The 19,911-nt window shown below is 42.7% G+C and overlaps 1 protein-coding gene across 1 annotated transcript in view; it reads left to right on the forward strand.

Annotated features, from left to right (window-relative positions):
- unc5b (unc-5 netrin receptor B) overlaps positions 1-19,911 on the forward strand; it is a 52,650-nt gene that overhangs the window by 22,979 nt on the left and 9,760 nt on the right. The window contains exons 2-13 of the mRNA XM_056435537.1: positions 7,384-7,614; positions 7,941-8,084; positions 8,456-8,559; positions 9,540-9,720; positions 10,249-10,416; positions 10,829-10,993; positions 12,898-12,930; positions 15,270-15,464; positions 15,904-16,272; positions 16,395-16,482; positions 16,876-17,050; positions 17,137-17,376. Coding sequence (XP_056291512.1) covers positions 7,384-7,614; positions 7,941-8,084; positions 8,456-8,559; positions 9,540-9,720; positions 10,249-10,416; positions 10,829-10,993; positions 12,898-12,930; positions 15,270-15,464; positions 15,904-16,272; positions 16,395-16,482; positions 16,876-17,050; positions 17,137-17,376 — 2,093 coding nt within the window. The remainder of the gene's footprint in view (positions 1-7,383; positions 7,615-7,940; positions 8,085-8,455; positions 8,560-9,539; positions 9,721-10,248; positions 10,417-10,828; positions 10,994-12,897; positions 12,931-15,269; positions 15,465-15,903; positions 16,273-16,394; positions 16,483-16,875; positions 17,051-17,136; positions 17,377-19,911) is intronic.

The following is a 19,911-nucleotide window of genomic DNA, read 5'->3' on the forward strand; positions in this document are numbered from 1 at the left end:
ACATTAGTCTTCTAAGGCGATTAGCAAACACAATGTACCATTAGAACACTGGAGTGATAGTTGCTGTAAATGGGCCTCTATACACCTATGGAGATATTTCATTAGAAACCAGACGTTTCCACCTAGAATCGTCATTTACCACATTAACAATGTATAGTGTGTATTTTTGATTAATGTTATCTTTATTGGAAAAACAGTGCTTTTCTTTGAAAAATAAAGACATTTCTCAGTGACCCCAAACTTTTGAACGGTAGTGTATATACAGTATACACATTATGTAGCTTCTTTTTTTATGAAAAAGGACAGAATGGAAAAGGGACATTTATGACAGTTTGTGTGCTGTTGTGTACAAAGTTAGTTGTTGGGTTAACAAGTCAACATTTCCCCCTGTATGTCCAACATGTGGTTTAGGGCTCGTTAGCCTCCCATAACACATAGAAAACTGATCGTGAAGTTAAAACAAGACCCCAAAAAACTGGTTCATGTAATATTTTTAAATACTATCATTAGAATATGACTTTATGACCTATAATGATATATGTATTCATTTGCACAGCACCATCAGGGGTGCTTGCAAGCTGATCATCATTTTAATTAACAACATTAATAAAACAACACCAATATGTGAGAAAATGTAGCTGTGCTTCTTCAAGAAAAGGCTTCAGATGTGCGGCTACATTACACAACATACAATGTGTACGTTCTTAGTAAGTCTAATGGTGGAGGTAGCCTAGCTGCTGTCTCTTGTTTCCAGTGTTTGTTTGAAGCTAGGCAAACACATCTTTGACCTGTTGCTGAGAAAGACACAAGATGAAACACTGTTATTTTCATCTGACTCTTGGAAAAATAATGTATTTCTCAAATATCAGCCCTTTCTTTTGATCTTCTCAAAAAATAAGAAAGCACAAAGCGCTACAGACAAAGAAGGTAAGAATCAAGGGGGACAAGAAGAGGAATGTGTGTGCCTGACTGTGTGAGACATGAAATATGTTTGTTATAAAGTCACCATGGTGAGTCTACAAAGAAGCAGGCTGCAGAGCCACGTGGAGCCGCCACAGGTGCACATCTAGACATCAAAATATCCAAACAAGAACTTTCAAAGCCAACATGTGGAGAGCAGTTATGAGCGAGTCGGATCTGTATCACTAGCACAAGGTAAATTTCCACTTCCTGTCTCCTGTTGCCTCAGAGCAACCATAATGAAATGAAAATAATGGTGTTTTTTTTTGTCAATCGTAAATGAACAACATTCATTTCAATTCAATTCAGTTTATTTTGTATAGCCCGATATCACAAATTACAAATTTGCCTCAGAGGGCTTTACAATCATCCCTGTCCCAGGACCTCACATCGGATCAGGAAAAACTCCCAAGAAATAGAAAAAAACCTTCAGGAGAGCAACAGAGGAGGATCCCTCTCCAGGATGGACCGAAGCCATAGATGTCATGTGTACATAAGGAATCATTACACATTCAATGAGTATGACAGAGTGTATGAATAGTTTGTAGTAGGCATGGACCATGATCCAGACCTCCACAATCTATCAGGCAGATGGAGGTAGAGGAGTGGGCGGGGCACATCAGCAGGGCCGTGGCATCAGACCCAGCCATGAGACGTGAACCCTTTAAGACATGCTGGAATTTCAGTGAGCTGGTTGGTCTCCTCTGGTTTAATCGCTAGATATAATTGAGTATCATCTTCATAACAATAAAAGTTTTTGGATAATATTGCCAAAAAGAAAGCATTTCTTATTTGTTTTAAGACTATCTCGCCAAACTAAGCGGGATTCTTCCAGATTAGTTGAACGCCATATGCTTTCAAGCTTTCATGACGTTTGCTTTAGTTTGCGGGTCTGAGGGTTATACCAGGGAGCAAACCTCCTCTTCCTCACTGTCTTCTTCTTCAGAGGGCCTATCGAGTCCAGTGTCATTCTCAGAGAGCCTGTGGCACGATCAACAAGATGATAAATCTGGGACGGACTAAAGATAGACCAGGAGTCCTCTGTTATATTGAGACGAGGTATTGATTTAAATGCAGAAGGAATCACTTCTTTAAATTTAGCTACAGCACTGTCAGTTAGACATCTGGTGAAGAAACTTTTGACTAACGGTGTACACTCCGGCAGTATAAACTCAAAAGTCAAAAGGTAATGGTCTGACAGAAGAGGATTCTGTGGGAAGACCTTCAAATGCTCAATGTCAATGCCACATGCAAGAACAAGGTTGAGGGTGTGGCCAAAGCTTTTCCCATTTAAAGATGACCGTCCCCCCCAGTTTTGCTCAAAAGGGATGCTTATAAATCTTAAGTGTTTGTACGAGTGTGTGTGCGCTCAGTCAGATGGGTTAACTGCATGAGTTCTCACACCTTGTCTGCCTTTGTTGATGTGAGAAGTGATGCTGTGTCGCTGCTGCACTCGTGTTGCCTCATGCAACGCCTGATGCCAACACATACACACTTACACCAAGACTGTCCCACTCACACATCCAGTGATGTTTCCACCCAACCCTTCGTCCAAATCCAGACACTTGCTTTGCTCCAGTCTCCACGTCTTCTCACTTCATCATTTCCCTCCCTGATGGTATTTTTTCTCTATCCTCCTGTAGCGAGTAGTTTTCAGGCTGATGGGGATGAGGTCAGTCTGAATATCAATCACTCAATGTAATTGTCCTTTAAGGAAGGCAAGGAGAGACTGTCTACCCCCATCCGTCTCTGTCTCTTTTGACCTGCCTCTGCGTGCCATGTGTGACTCCACCTAAGGGCTTGCTTGCAAGAATGATGATAATGAGGTTGATTGAGTGAGGATGATGGATATGCTCAGTCCATCAATGCTACATAATGTCGGCTGATTACTCGATTTATTGGCCTTGTTTCCTCCGTCACCAGCAGTGTAGTCATATTTAACTCTGTCCTCACAGCTGTTTGTCCTTAAGGGACTCAACAAACCGGTTGAGCCTGATAGCTGTGGGCTATGGTCTTTCTGTCTGCGCGTGTGTGTGTGATAAAGGCTGTAGGATGTCATTCGAAGTCTAGTTGAGCTGCACAAAGTCTTTTTTTGTTTTTTGACCTCGTAGGACACCTAAAAAAAGATTCCTGATCTTGCCAAACACAACCTGACCCAATATATTTTAGAGTGTTGTTCTGTTGTTAGTCTGCTTCAAAGAATTCTTCTTCCAATGCTGTATTCTCTCTTGATCTCTTCCCCCCACTGAGTACAGTGTTGGGACAGCAAAGGCTTGGGAGGGGACAGTAATGACTAACTTGAAAGGTAATGATAACGTACTGACACTTTAGATTGCACTTTGGCGAGACGCGCTGGGGCTAAGAAAATTACAGTTGTCCATGAGTGTGTGTGTGTTTGAACGAGAGAGAATAAGAGGCAAGAGAAAAGAGAGGGTGGAGAAAGACAGAGGGCAGAAAGAACAATCGTTTCCACGTCAGACTGAGACAAACACAGACATTGCTATGATTCATTTTCTTTGCCAGTTATTATGACAGTCCAGTAGTGTGTGTGTGTGTGTGGTCTGTTGTCTCCATCGTCTCTACTTGTCTCTTAGTGTCTCATGACCTGTCTTTGGCCGGCCTTCCTGTCTTCCCATCTCATCACCTCTACCCAGATCCCTTCTCTCTCTCTCCTACGCACTGCTGCCTTTTCAGTGTGGCCTCTCACCACCACTGTCCCTCCGACTCTCAGTTACCTTGAACTGCTGCTCTGCCCTCCGCCACACAGTCGCCGAAGGAGGGGACTCCTTCAGCTACTCTATTTGAGTTCAGCAAACATGAATAAGAGTGGGTGAGAATGTGCTGTACAAGCAGAGGTTGTCGTCTGGGTCTACGTGCGTGTGTTCCTGCGATCTTGTGCTCTGTAAAATAATACCCAGAAGCCTGTGTTTGCTTTCTAGCTGTCTGCTGTCTGTCATTAGAGTAATAAAAGACTTGCTGTGATGCACGGCGAGCAGTTCTTGTCTTCCTCCATTCTGCACAAATTGCCGGCTGCTGAGCTCTGATGGATGTTTGTATGCTGGCCCAAAAACACAGGTTCCACGTTAAACCCCCAGATCCATTATCCCAGAGAGAGACAGGGGGAGAGAGAGAAGCTATCTGTCTGTCTGTCTGTCTCCTACCTTTGTCATCCAAAAGTGTTCTAATTAAACTGTGCCTTACTGCTGGCCCCAGAAGACACACACACACACACACACACACACACACACACACATTGCATAGTGTGCAGGGCTCTCTACCATTCTGCCTCGATCTGAACCACTTTCTTTCCATGTTTGTCTGTCTCTGCTGCCATTATTCATCTGCCTTCCTTCCTCCCTCTCTCTCTCTCTCTCTCTCTCTCTCTCCCCGTGCCCCCTCTCATCGGGCCTGAAGACTGACAGGCTGTGTTTTTCAGCTGATTTTTGAACACCAACGATCAATGCCGGACAAAGGGAAGAGCGGGGGTGAGGGGGGGGGGGGGGGGGCGGCAACACAATTGGTTATTGACTGTGAATTCAAAGTCGGAAATACTGGAGGCGACAGCTTCTTAAGAGGAGAGCAAGGAGATGTAAGGGGAGACACACAAAGTAGAGGATTGTTAAGTATCACTTTGAAACGTGATCATTTTCATTTTCCACATTTCTTTGTCTTTACCTGCTTGGAGTATTGTACAAGTTTAATTGCATATGTGTGTGTGTGTGTGTGTGTGTGTGTGTGTGTGTGTGTGTGTGTGTGTGTGTGTGTGTGTGTGTGTGTGTGTGTGTGTGTGTGTGTGTGTGTGTGTGTGTGTGTGTGTGTGTGTGTGTTTTCCTTATGCGTGTGATTTTCTGATTTTAAGCATTTGTACATTTGAATTAGGGCTGGACTTATTTTGTTAATTTGTCATCTATTAATGCATTTTCATGCTGAATGACTGATTTCCAAGAAGCAATGACCACATCTCTGGAAAAGGCAATATTTAAAGTGGTTCTTTTGCATGATTCTTTGTGGAGTAACTCATTTACAGATCTGTTGATTAAATCTATTCGCCAACTAAATCATTGTCCAGAACAAACATAACCTGTAAATGCAAAACATTCATGGTGAACCCTGCTCTGCTGAGACAAAAAGAAAAAATCAAACATCATGTAAAACATCTTTGGAAAAACACATTTACAAGTAAAGAATAAGCAGATTTGGTCGATGAAAATACTCACAATATTTCATCCGTTATTTTGATTGGTTATATTATATTATAACCTAATAATATTACTACATGCACCAGTAATCATGTTTTTTATATTTGTGATCCAACCCATTCCTAGAATAGGCATTTCCTCTTTTAGTGTACAGCACTGGGGTCAGAGTGGAGTAAAACCTGCAGTGGTGATGGTTCAGTTTGAGGTCACCGCTGAGGGAACACATGGAGTTGGTGGAAGGTCCTTCTAGAAGAAGTTACTGGAGAAAAACAAGGATGTGTTTGCGGTGTGACAGGATGGACGGCGACAGATTAAGGATGACGGGTCCATCCTGGCTGGCTGTTGGGCCTGGAGCAGCTGTTGCCATTTCTGCCGGTCCTGTGGCCGGGGCACTACCAGGCAAGGAGCTGTGCGGCTCCAGCTTCTTTTGTTCAGACCGACCCTTTTTTGATGGAGAAGATTTGAGTCAAAAGATGGTCCCGCCCCTATATCTGAAGATGGTACGGCTTCTCGAATCCCATCACTCTCTGTTGGCCTTGGTTTGAATCATGCCACAACTTTCTTACCCACTTCTTTCATGCTCAGCGGTCCTTTCTGCTTTTCCCCAATGACTCAGAGTCTGTCAAGGGTAAACAGTGGGATGGAGCTGGGGAAGCTTTCTCTTTCTTAAAATAGGAGATGGTATCTCTCTAAGTAGTTTCTCTTGTTCCCTGGTTGTAGAATAACTGATCAGATTGGGCTTGATACATTTCGAAAACTGAACACAGCAAATCTGTCTGCCCTAAGTCTCATTGTGGAAAGGTAGCCACATTTGCCCTCACACTTCTTTCTGTATTCTCTGAATGTAGAGAATGAGATTTTAAAACTGTAGTAATGCCCTCACTTGTGTGTGTAAGTCAAGAAAAGGAAGTTCACCGTGCTGTATATATCCGCATACCCTAAGGGCATCTCCTGACTGGAGCCGACCCTGTCAATCTTCTGCACTCTGCTCCTTTTTTTTATTAAATGCTTATTGAATTCAGGTCTTTATTGTAAGTAGAGCAAAGTTTTGGATTGTAAAGTTGGATCCAAGAACCTGTATAACCCGAAAGGCAAAGTCAGAAAGTGATGATGAGAATGTAATAGTAGATGACGTTTAGACATTGCATGAAAAAAAAAGAATGTTTCTGGCACCTGCTTTTGAAATATTGATTTGTGAAGTACATGGTGTATGTGTGTTGTTTGTGTGCTATACATGTCAGGTCCAGGCAGAACATTATAGCTCTACGGTGGTCAGGTTATTCTTCTTGCCAAAGGCTACTGCAATCCTGTCACATGACACAGTCTTTGCCAGTCTGCCAGTGCATCAGTGTTTTTGCTCAAGCACACAACCATACAATTTAGTGGATGGACAAATGGAGTTATGGCATGAATAAGCTTGCATCATAGTCTGCCATCCTGCAGCCCAAGAAGAAGATCAACAGCTGGAGATGTAATTTGTTTGACAAGTCCTGTCAAAAACAAAGTAGTCCATAGCAATGTTATCAGTTAATATAGTTAAATCCTTCTACTGCTGTGCAAACTAGTATTGTAGCCAACTACATTGCAGCATTGGTATACTGGCTGGGATCAACCCATGATTATTCAAGTAACACGTCAGAGTGAAGAGGTCGGAAATATTGTGTCCTTCCTGCCGGGAGAAATTTGTCACATCGAGAATTTCAGGGGATAATGTGCGATCAACAGGACCTGTCTGTGGAAGGTCAGCGAGTCTCCTCCCCAGCTGAGACGCATGGACTCTCCCAGAAAGACCAGAGCAGGAGGCCTACATTGACCAGATGACTTGCAATACAAAATGTCACCATGCCCTTCCATTTACAGTGAAAACTGTCAACACCTTAAATGTCTTCTTGAAATACACGAACATTGTTGCCTTATTGTATACCAAGAAACACTGCTGACGGCTTAGCTGCTGAGAGCTGGACTGAGACAAGGTGTTATACACACATCAACTCCCTTCAGGTGTTTGGTAGCTTTTTGATCCCCGAGGGGTATATTTGTCATTTTGTTTCTTTCATACCTCCTCAACTGTTAGGTCAAGGCGCAGGGTCAGCGACAGAGCAGCCATCACAATACTGATGGGGTGTGGCTGCACTGCTCCGGTGCGCCTCCAGCAGGCAGACACGATACGTCAAGTCTTTCCATTGCAGGGCATCGAAATCACTTCTGTGTTCTGTGTTTTCAGAGAGCACCGACTACAGCGAGGCCGAGGTTCTCCCCGACTCCTTCCCATCAGCACCAGCAGAACCTCTCCCAGAATTCCTGTTGGAACCGGAGGACGCTTTTATCGTTAAGAACCGTCCAGTCCAGCTACGGTGCCGGGCATCACCAGCCACCCAGATCTACTTCAAATGTAACGGAGAATGGGTCAATCAAAATGATCATATCACCAGAGAGAGCCTGGACCAGATCACGGGTAATCCCTCCTTCCCCCCCCCACACACACACACACACACACAAAGAGACGTGTACTGTACACACAACTACACAAACACACATACTAATGTCACCTTGTATTTCACAGACATAAACATCATACTCAATACAAACATCATTTTTAACGACATAATCTATTAGTTCCCATATGACTTTATGTGCATGTTAACTGTATTTGGCCTGCAGCCAATGCATTATTTATATACCCCGCTAATATCTCTCTCTCTGATTCTCTCTCTCTCTCTGTCTCTGTCTCTCTCACTGTCTCTCTCTCTGTCTCTCTCTCCGTCTCTGTCTCTCTCTCAGGTCTGGTGGTGAGGGAGGTGGACATCTCGGTGGCGAGGACTCAGGTGGAGGAGCTGTTTGGTTTGGAGGACTACTGGTGCCAGTGTGTGGCCTGGAGCTCGGCTGGAACCACCAAGAGCAACCGTGCCTACGTTCGCATTGCATGTCAGTACAAACGCTGTGTGTGTGTATATGTATGTATATGTGTGTATATGTGTGTATATGTGTGTGAAAGGGAGCTTGCTAGTAGAAGTGTTTCAGACTTTTTGCTAGTCAGATGTGTCAGCTTAAGCATACATTAAATTAAGTTTGCTCTAGCTACCCATCTTAGTCCCTCGTGGAAATGGGTGACATAGTGTGATTGGCACTGTGCATGTTTATGAGGGTATGAAGGGAAAAACAAGATGCAGTGACAGAGACGTCCTTGTGTGTGTGTGTGTGTGTGTGTGTGTGTCACAGCCAATGTCACAGGGCTTCACTGCTGTCACAGGGCAGCCTTCACTAACTGCTGACTCCCTCTGTGTCGCCCCCTGTAGACCTGAAGAAAAACTTTGAGCAGGAGCCACTGGGGAGGGAGGTGCGACTCGAACAGGAGGTGCTGCTTCAGTGTCGGCCCCCGGAAGGCATGCCCGCTGCCGAGGTAGAACTCTACCTCGCCATCCCTACTCTCATTGCATTTCTAGGACTTCAGTTGTTACATTTGTGTTTATGATACTAAGATTAATAGTGCAAGATCTTTTGTATTTTGAATTGCTCTTTATCTCAATGGAGACAACAAAGCAACTTTCTAAATAATAAGTTTTAGAGCAACATAAACATGATTCAAAAGGCAGTAGAGTAAAGGGCATTTGAATTTGACAGATTTAAGTCTATCCAGCAACGTGGCAAGAAAAGAAATCTGTAAAACGTATAACGATCAGTAATAATCTGCTCTGCTATTCATGCAACGATGGATGTTTTTAAATTCACGTGGTGTGAAGTTTTAACACTAAGCTGCTTTAACTGCAGGCCGCTATATCAACCTGTTTTATTATCTCATAAAACACTAGTACAACAATATATAAAAAAAGTAAACAAAGAATTTATCAATTTAGATTTTTAGTGTTCAAGTAAACCTTTATGTTGTGCCAGGATGTGTTGTTCATTACAGTGGCTAAATAACATGTTATTGTGTGACGTAAATATTACTGTAGCATGTGATTCATGATAAAGCTGTTGCTTGTGGTTGTTCGCAAGGATATTATGTCCATTCGTAAAGAGGGTGTCTTAAAAAATAAAGAAGCCACAAATTATATTTTATAAGAACAAAGAAAAAATGATCACATATTGACAGTGTTTATAGCATTGAAGAGTGTAGTGAAGGCTACATACTCTGCATGTTTTCTAAGTGGTTATGTGTGAGGTGTGCTGACTCTTTATGCGTACACACAATAATTTATGTGAAGAGTTATCTGGCAATTTTTTTTAAAGGATCCATCATTAGAAATTGCTTTAGTAGACAGATGTCGTTTTTTTCTTTTTACTAAAATGTTGGCTGTGGTTACTTTTTCTATTGTCATTGATTTCATAACTGAATAGCTAATAACTATAGTATTTATGTGCGTGCCTGCCTCTCTTCAGGTGGACTGGTTGAAGAATGAGGATGTCATAGATCCATCGCAGGACACCAACTTCCTGATCACCATCGATCATGATCTGATCATCAAACAGGCCCGACTCTCTGACACAGCCAACTACACCTGTATGGCTCACAACGTGGTGGCCAAAAGACGCAGCAGCACGGCTACGCTTATTGTTTATGGTAACACGCGCATGTTTTTTCTTCTCTTCCATTGCGTTATGAATCATGATTCATGACATAACATTGTTACCAAAATCATCCATGTGTGGCTGGTCAGATTGGTTGTTACATGATAATAGGTGACTTACAAAATTAGATAATTTAGCAGGTCAAAATGTTAACATTAGATTACTGAATAAACTTTATGAATCGTGCACTTTTGCATAAGCCAAGATAAGATAAGAAAATGTAAAATTAAATATGATTTGGAAACCGCCATACTCTTTTTAACTATTAATAAAGACTAATTTCTGTATATAATAAGCCTATAAAAGTAGTTGCCAGTTGGAGAATGGATTGATCTGGGCAATACATCATTGTAAAAGTTATTGTAAATAATAACTAAAGGTTCATATTGTAAATTCACCTGATTACTTCCCATATATCTGGTAGTAATGCAACATCTTGTTTTGGGTGTTTATATCCTGATTACTGTTAAAGAAGACCAAGATATTAACTGCCAGACTTGCCTGTCTGTCTCTCTGGCAGTGAGCGGAGGTTGGTCTTCTTGGACTGAATGGGCAGACTGTAATGCTCGGTGTGGGCAGGGCTGGCAGCGCCGAACACGCAGCTGCACCAATCCTGCCCCTCTGAATGGAGGAGCCTTTTGTGAAGGCCCACCCTTCCAGAGAGTGACCTGCACCACACTTTGCCCAGGTGAAGATGACGTACTCATCAGTATTATTTATAACATCTTCAGACAAGAGCATAAAATGATAGAAAAACTAGACTGTTAACCCCGAAATTTTTCAATATAAAAATCAATTTATTCCAACAAGACAGAGTAGCATTTGGTCTTGTAGCTGCTTTGATTTCACCATGAATAGTAAATCAGGAACATCTGATTTGTGCGATCTGATTTACTGCCACACACCATTCTCATTGCTTCAATTTAAAAACATACCACTGAATGCATTTAGCAAATTACAAAATTATGCACTTCAACCCATTACATATGCATCGCGCCACATTATAAAATCAAGCCTGATTCCCCTCTACCTGCAGTGATGGAAGTATTTAGCCCTTGGTTAGCTGTAGAATGACTCACATCTCTGCTGTCTCGTTCCAGTGGATGGAGGCTGGACAGACTGGGCAAAGTGGTCCGCCTGTGGGACAGAGTGCACCCACTGGCGCAGTCGTGAGTGCCAAGCCCCCCCACCTAGAAACGGAGGAAAGCACTGCGGTGGCAGTTTGATGGAGAGCAAGAACTGCACTGAGGGGTTGTGTGCACGAGGTAAGACACCTGAGCAATGCGTTGGACCTCGTATATATTTATTTGTAATGTAGTTAATGCAGATCAGCCCCTGATTAACTAAGAACTACTTAGTTAATTAGTGCACATAGTTCCACTATCTAACGATGCTACTAAAGGACACAGCTGTTTCCGAGGTATCTATAAGGGTCAACTTTGTCAAATGTATTGATTTAGGTGGTTGTTTTATTGATAATCGCGACTGTATCTTTTCTCCTAGTTCACAGTTTCCAAGGTGTATTGTATTGCAAAACTATTTTGGGTAGGACTGTAATCCCAAAGAGATTTGGCACTGCAGCGTGGTGAAAGCGCAGATGATGTACGGAGAGAGAGAGAGAGAGAGAGAGAAAGAGAAAACAACAAAATCTAGACAGATGTTTCATGAGGCAACATTTTGGTTCCCAAAGAGAGAAGTCAAGAGATCCACATCCAAAGAGCACAGATGGAGAGAGAGAGAGAGAGAGAGAGAGAGACACAGAAAAAAAGAGAAGAAGCAAGTGCAGGCTGACGGAGCACATGCAGTGGGATGCAAGCATGAAACAACCCAGTGGAAGGATTAGCACAGGGAAGAGCATATGAGACACCCAATGTGCAGCCCATGATGAGTTGGGAGGAATCCAGCTGACAGTGCATTAGAGTCTTTGAGACGCACATCCGCAGAGGCAGTGCGATATATTCAAGTACACACTTAAAAACATTTACATGCACAAACCAACACGCGCCCAAGCAGGCAGACAGCCCTTGTAAAAGCATGCGCAATGAGAAAGGGGGTTTGGGGAGGGATCATATGCACACAGTGCTTCGCCTCTATCAGACATGCATGCAAGCCCCGACATAAACAGGCTTCTGCGGAGCAGCCAGATACACTCTCTGATTTGTCAGAGCGGAGCATTCTCAAGAGGCTGTCAGGAAAATATGCGCTCAAGTGGCTCTGGAAGAGAAGCACTGTGCGGTTGGACATCTTGGCTCACGAGAGGTTACTGACTTATTTATTTTCCCAGCACAGTAATATGATTACTCTGTTGTCACGAATTGTCCTGATTGCATTATGACTCTTTGCCTTCCGAGCATACTTTGGTCAATTAAACAAAGGCTGGCTCTAATGACTCACTCATATTCAATCCCTTTGAGGACCAGTGAAATAATTCAGTCATAAATTTAAAAAGGCTCTGAGACGCCACAAACCATCATCTCTGCTGCATCCTAGTAGGTTTTAATTGCTACTGAATTAATGGAGAAGTTGGAAGGAACCATCTAGTGTTTTGATTATCCTTTCGAGAGAAGGTTACTTGCTTTGAGATCTAGTAAGTGGCGAAAGGCGGTTTAAAAATTCCTCAAACCACTTAGGGATCATTTAAATTGGTGGTTATTTCAGAGAGAATTGTTCCTGTCACAATAGAGTTGATTTCTGTTGTCATGTGATGAAGATGATAGAATAACCCTGTGGGGTGTATAAAGAGACGGGTTTTAATCTGCATGTTTTCCCTCTTCTACCATACAACACCATACACACCGTGTTCATTGTTAAGCCTTTCTTTGCTACCCATCCAAATTATCCTCATCTCTTTCACAGTCATTTCCAATTGGCATTTATTCTCTTTTTGTATTTGTTTGTTATTATATAAACAATTATGCTGAACTACATTCCACAATGCCGCATATTCTCAGGCATTTCAAGAAGAAGTTATGGTTTTTTTAGATATTAAGTAGTTTTCTTTCGTACACCTTTTATATTGACATTTATATTTTCATATTGATGAGCTATTCCCATTTCTGCTTTGTATTATGTTATTGTATCTTTCATTTGCATAATAACTAGTCCATCCATTTTTATGTTGCTGTTTTTTTTCTTTTCTTCTTCTCTTTTATTTCTCCTGTTCAAACAGATAAAAAGATTTCTATTGAACATGCAAGCCATCGTAAGTTCACCTTCCCATGACTTCACTGTTTTCATACCATACTTGTGTGATTGTTCAGTGTGATTCACTTTGTTGTCATCTCAGATTGAGTTCAGTGAAGACGCCTCACCTTCTTGTCAAGCCTTCTTATGAGTGGTGTAACCTTGTTTCGTCTGAGCACCAAAACATTTATTTGTTTTAACATACTCATATTTGTTTGTCTTTTGACTATATCTAATTGTACATGTTCATATATATAAAATGTTTCAATTATGTCTTAGACTAATGCACTTATTGTTATGCACCATATGCCAAATTCCTTGTATGTGTAACGTACTTGGCAATAAACAGTGATCTGATTCTGATTCTGAGTCTGATTCTGATGATGATGATGGTTCACTGAAACTGAATGGAGAAAAAAAACATAGAATTATAGAAAAAGATTAATAGCTGTTGGTGTAATTAAACAAATTGCCACGAAACACTTAATCTGGCTCTAGGCCCATGTGTTAAAAACAAATCTACCCGCTCTGTTATGAAGGGAGCGCAATGATGTGCTGTGAACTGAGAGCCATTAATCCACAGGCTATGAGGTGGAAGCGTAGCACTTCATTGAAGAAAACAGTCGATTTATGTCTGACTTTCCATTAATCTGTGATATAGTTTACGTTGGGACTGATGCTAATTCCTCTCGCTCAATGTGACGTGGGCTCAGAGAAGAGCAGCCACGGTAATGCACCTAATTCGCGATTGTTCCGTTTCTGGTAATAAGTGTGGATGGCTGTCGGATTTGGTTCCATCGAGCCACGTGAGCACGGGAGCTCTCCTCTGCCTGCCCGTCTGCCTCCGGCTTTCCTCTCCTCCACCCTTTTCCTACTCTCACTGCTGCTCTGTACTGTCTCTGGTTTCCTCCAACTTCTTCCTCACTCTCTCCTGCTTTTCTAACGTCTGCCTTTTTTCCGAAAGCACCGCTATCCTTATCTCCCCTCTCCTCATCACCACACTTAGAATCCGTCTGTCCTCTCAACAAATCACAACCTTATCTAACTCCTTCTTATCCCTTTTGCCAAATTGCCTTTCCTCTGGCTCTTTCGTCCTCTGTTTATTCTGCCTCTTCTTCTCGTGAACTCTTCTTTGTCACCCGCCAACCTTGCTCATCGTCTGCTCCTCTTCTCTGCTGGGTGTGAATGGCTCATGTAATTGAGTTGGGTATGAGTTTGCTAGTGTTGGGCAGTCGGGGCTAAGCAGGCTGTGGTGGGTAGGCCTATTGACCTGTCACAGCCAATCACTAAGCAGGACAAAAGATAGGAAGCCCAACAAGTAGCAGGTGAAGTTATGGCAAACCACCCATCCCCCACCAGTTCGATCCATGCAGACTTTTGTTGTTGGATGCACTGAAGTCCAGGAGGAGCTGTTTAGTACCGTTCCTTTCCTCGATGATCTCTTTGAACAACAGAAACAAGTTGCTTTAGCTCGAATAGAAAAAAAGCAATGCTCTTTTTCTTCTAACTTTATAATCATATATACCAACTGCATTGGCTTAATTTGTATAGGCCAGCATTGGCTCGTAAAATGACGTAAAACTGACTTGGTTACATCATGGCCTGATGATACCTGATCCACCTAAATAGGATTCCTATTGTTTTCTACAGTTTTAGAGCTTAATTTTCTCCTTTTTATTTCCCGGACAATGTTTTCTTGCTGAGCCGTGATAGTTTGAAAGTAACACAGAAAAGGAATTAAGCACTAGAAATAGTGTAACTTTAGATATACATTGATTTTACTTGAGACTGCTGAAGCGTCACATTAGCTTCATCTAATGCATTTTTAAACGGAACAAGGACGGTGGATTTTGTCCTCCTTTCACTTACATTGGAATCACACTGAGGAGGGGTCTCTTTAAGCCCAGTGTGGACCGGAGGAGCGATCACCGTGGACAAAACCTACTCTGATGTACATATGTGGAAATGTCAGTATTTTTTAAAGATAGACTCTTTGGAATTTCACTTCTTCTAAGACCGCCCATATAAAAAAAAGGGCTGCAACCATGGATTATTTTAATCAGCGATTAATCTATTACTTAGATTTGAAGTAATCATGTACTCATGTAACAAGAAAAATAGTCAGTATTGGTATATTCAGAAGTGCCATCACAGTTTACCAAAGCCCAACTCAAAATTCCAATCTTGAACTACAATAACTTATTTACACTTATTTCTGCTCCTTCTGATATGTAAATTAGATTTTATATTTTGTGTACGTGTTTTTCCCCTCTTGTGTTTCCCTTTCATTTGCATCTGTTTGTTTCCATGTGTCCCTGTATGGTGTCCTGACCGTCTGCCTCTCTTTCCCTCTTCCAGCGCTGGCCCCAGCTATGGGTGTCGCGGTCTACGCTGGTCTGGTGGGGGCCCTGCTGCTGTGTGTGATTCTGGTGTTGTGCGTGGGAGTGCTTGCATATCGCCGCAGATGCCGCCATCTCCATGGAGACATCACCGATTCTTCGTCTGCTCTCACTGCCGCCTTCCACCCTGGCAACTACAAGCCCCCCAGACAAGGTAGATTCACACACACACACACACACACTAACACACACAGACACACACTCACTCACTCAGTCACTCACACATCAAGTACACACTCACAAATAATTTCCTTTCCATCATTGTGTTTACTTCCCCAACGTTGCTTGTTTTTATGAATCTTCATTGAAGCACTTGTTCACAATTCAATTCATTGACACGCCGCTATTTATATCATCCCATAAATTAATTATCTTTATACCATTATCTCCTCTCGCTTAGTCAATTCTCCGTTCTTTTACTGCATTACATTTATTTTACATTTCAAGCATTTGTCATGGTGTCCCTTCCCTTGTTCTTGACATTATATATTAATCAGAAACATTAATCCATTTCACTCGCGTCACTTTTAGCACTTCCAGCCCGGCCACTTCTGTGATAAGAGAACAGCTCCTCTCTTCTCCTGTGTCCACAGATAACCCTCACCCTCTGCATCCCTCAGCTCCTCCGGATCTGACAGCCACAGCGGGAGCTTTCCGTGGGCCACTTTACTCCTTGCAGCAGGGGGTCAATGACAGCCCCCACAAAATCCCCATGACCACATCTCCCTTGCTGGACCCATTGCCAACTCTCAAAATCAAGGTGTACAACGCCTCCACTCTGTCCTCCCTGGAGCTCCCCGTGGATATGGGTTTAGGTGATGGAGAGATCCTCAGCCTGATGTCAGTGGGTACTATGGGGAGAGAACGAGATTATCACAGCCACACCCTCTCCAGAGAGCCTGGGCTGAGCACCAGCGCCACCCTGGGTAATCTGGGAGGACGCCTTACCATCCCCAACACAGGTACTATACATCTCCTGCAGCTCTCTTGTCACAAGCATAACTCACATGCCTCCAGTGTAAACCAATGACATGTTCAGTTAAACCCCATAGGATAAGATAAGTCATGACCTCTTCTCCCATAGGTGTGAGTCTGCTGGTACCTCCTGGCACAATACCCCAGGGGAAGTTCTATGAGATGTACCTTATTATTAACAAGTGGGACAAAACGACGTGAGTGAGAAATCCTCTATTTCATTCATCTCCTTCACAACCACAAGGCAGAACAGACCTCACGCTCACATCAATCAGAATGTTCTTCCCGTGCACGGCTCACCTGCTGCGAACCACTTGAAGTGTTTGAAAGTTCTAGATTTTTTTTTTTGTGAGGATAAAAAATGTATGAACGTGTCTTAACTTCTACACTGAAATTGGACTGGATTCATTTTTTGCCCATTTTTTTCTGACAGTTTGACATTCAGTTTGCCTCGTATATACGTCAATATCAGTATGTTACAAACCGTGTTATGGCCATGAAACACTAATGAAAATGACATGCGCTCGTTCTGATTCTGATTCTGTCTGTGTGTGTGTGTGTGTTTGTGTGTGTGTGTCTGACATTTACAGGCTACCCTCTGAGGGAAGTCAGACTGTACTGAGTCCTGTGGTGAGCTGTGGCCCATCCGGTATGTTGCTGAACCGTCCCGTGGTCCTTACTTTGCCACACTGTGCTCAGCTAGACACACCCACACCTGACTGGACCCTCACACTCAAGACACAGACTCACCAGGGGGCATGGGAGGTGAGACATCCTCTGACGAGTACAATATAACGGGTAGCTCATGCAACAATGTTGCATCGTGAAACCCTTCTTCCATCTGTTTGCAGGAGGTGCTGACGGTGGGAGAGGAGACTTTGTCGTCTCCTTGCTACTTGCAGCTGGAGGAGGAGTGTTGTCATGTTCTCATGGAGCAGCTGGGAACATACGGTCTTGTGGGCCAATCCTGCCCCCCGCAGCCTGCTTGCAAACGGCTGCAGTTGGCATTGTTCGCCCCTCGAGCGCCCTGCCTCTCCCTGGACTACAGCCTTCGCATCTACTGCATCCATGACACCCCACATGCACTCAAGGTGCCGCTTGTGTGTTTGTCACTCTGTCTTCAAATGTCTGCACTCATCTGTTTGCCTCTCTTCCTTATTACCTTCGCATTGAAAATGCGGAAGGTTATGTTTTGATCACCGTGTATTTATTACCTTCGCATTGAAAATGCGGAAGGTAATGTTTTGATCGCCGTGTATTTATTTATTACCTTCGCATTGAAAATGCCGGAAGGTTATGTTTTGATCGCCGTGTATTTATTTATTTATTTATTTATTTGTATGCGTGTTATTCGCAAAACTCAAAAAGTATTGAACCGAATCGCATGAAATTTGGTGGGATGATTGTTTATTATCCGGGGACCAGTTGATTAGATTTTGGGATCGATCGGGTCAAAGGTCAAGGTCAAAGGTCATGAACAGGTCAAAATCTTTCGCAGAACTCAAAAAGTATTGAACCGAATCGCATGAAATTTGGTGGGATGATTGGTTATTATCCGGGGACCAGTTGATTAGATTTTGGGATCGATCGGGTCAAAGGTCAAGGTCAAAGGTCATGAACAGGTCAAATCTTCTTGAATCACATGGAATTTGGTGGGATGATTGGTTATTATCCGGGGACCATTTGATTAGATTTTGGGATCAATCGGGTCAAAGGTCAAGGTCAAGGTCATGGAAAGGTCAACATCTTTTTTTTACCATAGCACGATACATTTGTGTCCAATTGGCATGCAACTAATGCCAAAATGTTCATAATTCAATGCCCAATCTTGTGATATGCGAAGGTATGCGCTCTACCGAGTGCCCGTTCTAGTTTATTTATTTATTTGTATGCGTGTTATTCGCGTAACAAAAAAAGTTGTAAACCGAATCGCATGAAATTTGGTGGGATGATTGGTTATCCGGGGAACATTTGATTAGACTTTGGGATCGATCGGGTCAAAGGTCAAGGTCAAGGTCATGAAAAAGGTCAACATCTTATTGAATCGCATGAAATTTGGTGGGATGATTGGTTATTATCCGGGGACCATTTGATTAGACTTTGGGATCAATCGGGTCAAAGGTCAAGGTCATGAAAAGGTCAAAATCTTCTTTTTACCATAGCACGGTCAATTTATATCCAATTGGCATGCAACTAATGCCAAAATGTTCATAATTCAATGCCCAATCTTGTGATATGCGAAGGTATGCGCTCTACCGAGTGCCCGTTCTAGTTTATTTATTTATTTGTATGCGTGTTAATCGCATAACACAAAAAGTATTAAACCGAATCGCATGAAATTTGGTGGGATGATTGATTATTATCCGGGGACCATTTGATTCGATTTTGGGATCAATCGGGTCAAAGGTCAAGGTCATGAAAAGGTCAAAATCTTCTTTTTACCATAGCACGGTCAATTTATATCCAATTGGCATGCAACTAATGCCAAAATGTTCATAATTCAATGCCCAATCTTGTGATATGCGAAGGTATGCGCTCTACCGAGTGCCCGTTCTAGTTTATTTATTTATTTGTATGCGTGTTAATCGCATAACACAAAAAGTATTAAACCGAATCGCATGAAATTTGGTGGGATGATTGATTATTATCCGGGGACCATTTGATTCGATTTTGGGATCAATCGGGTCAAAGGTCAAGGTCATGAAAAGGTCAAAATCTTCTTTTTACCATAGCACGGTCAATTTTTATCCAATTCAATTCAATTCAATTCAGTTTATTTGTATAGCCCAATTTCACAAATTACAAATTTGTCTCGGAGTGCTTTACAATCTGTACACATAGACATCCCTGCCCCAAAACCTCACATCGGACCAGGAAAAACTCCCAAATAACCCTTCAGGGGGAAAAAAAGGGAAGAAACCTGGAGGAGAGCAACAGAGGAGGATCCCTCTCCTAGGATGGACAGATGCAATAGATGTAATGTGTACAGAAGGACAGATTTAGAGTTAAAATACATTCAATGAATATGACAGAGTGTATGAATAGTTCATAGTAGGCATATTCCACGATGGAGACCTCCACGATCCATCAGGCAGATGGCGGTGGGGAGGAGGAGTGGGCGGAGTCTCAACAGGACAGTGGCGTAGTCATGAGCAGGAATTCCACGACCCAGACGATCCATCAGGCAGATAGGATCTATGCCGTCTCATAGGGTCCGATGACCCCATGAGACGTAAAGTCAAAAGGACTTCCGGGAGAAAGCAGAGTTAGTAACGTGTGATTGAGAGATGAAAATTCATCCTTAAGGAGAGAAAAAGAGGAGATAGGTACTCAGTGCATCCTAAAACGTCCCCGGCAGCTATAAGCCTATAGCAGCATATCAAGGGGCTGGACCAGGGCAAACCTGATTCAGCCCTAACTATAAGCTCTGTCAAAGAGGAAGGTCTTAAGTCTACTCTTAAACGAGGTGACTGTGTCTGCCTCCCGGACTGAAATTGGAAGCTGGTTCCATAAAGAGGAGCTTGATAACTAAAGGCTCTGGCTCCCATTCTACTTTTTAAGACTCTAGGAACTACAAGTAGTCCCGCATTTAGTGAGCGTAGCTCTCTAGTGGGGCAATATGGTAC

The sequence above is a fragment of the Pseudoliparis swirei genome, chromosome 17 (assembly GCF_029220125.1).
Source record: "Pseudoliparis swirei isolate HS2019 ecotype Mariana Trench chromosome 17, NWPU_hadal_v1, whole genome shotgun sequence".
Classification (NCBI taxonomy): Eukaryota; Metazoa; Chordata; class Actinopteri; order Perciformes; family Liparidae; genus Pseudoliparis; species Pseudoliparis swirei.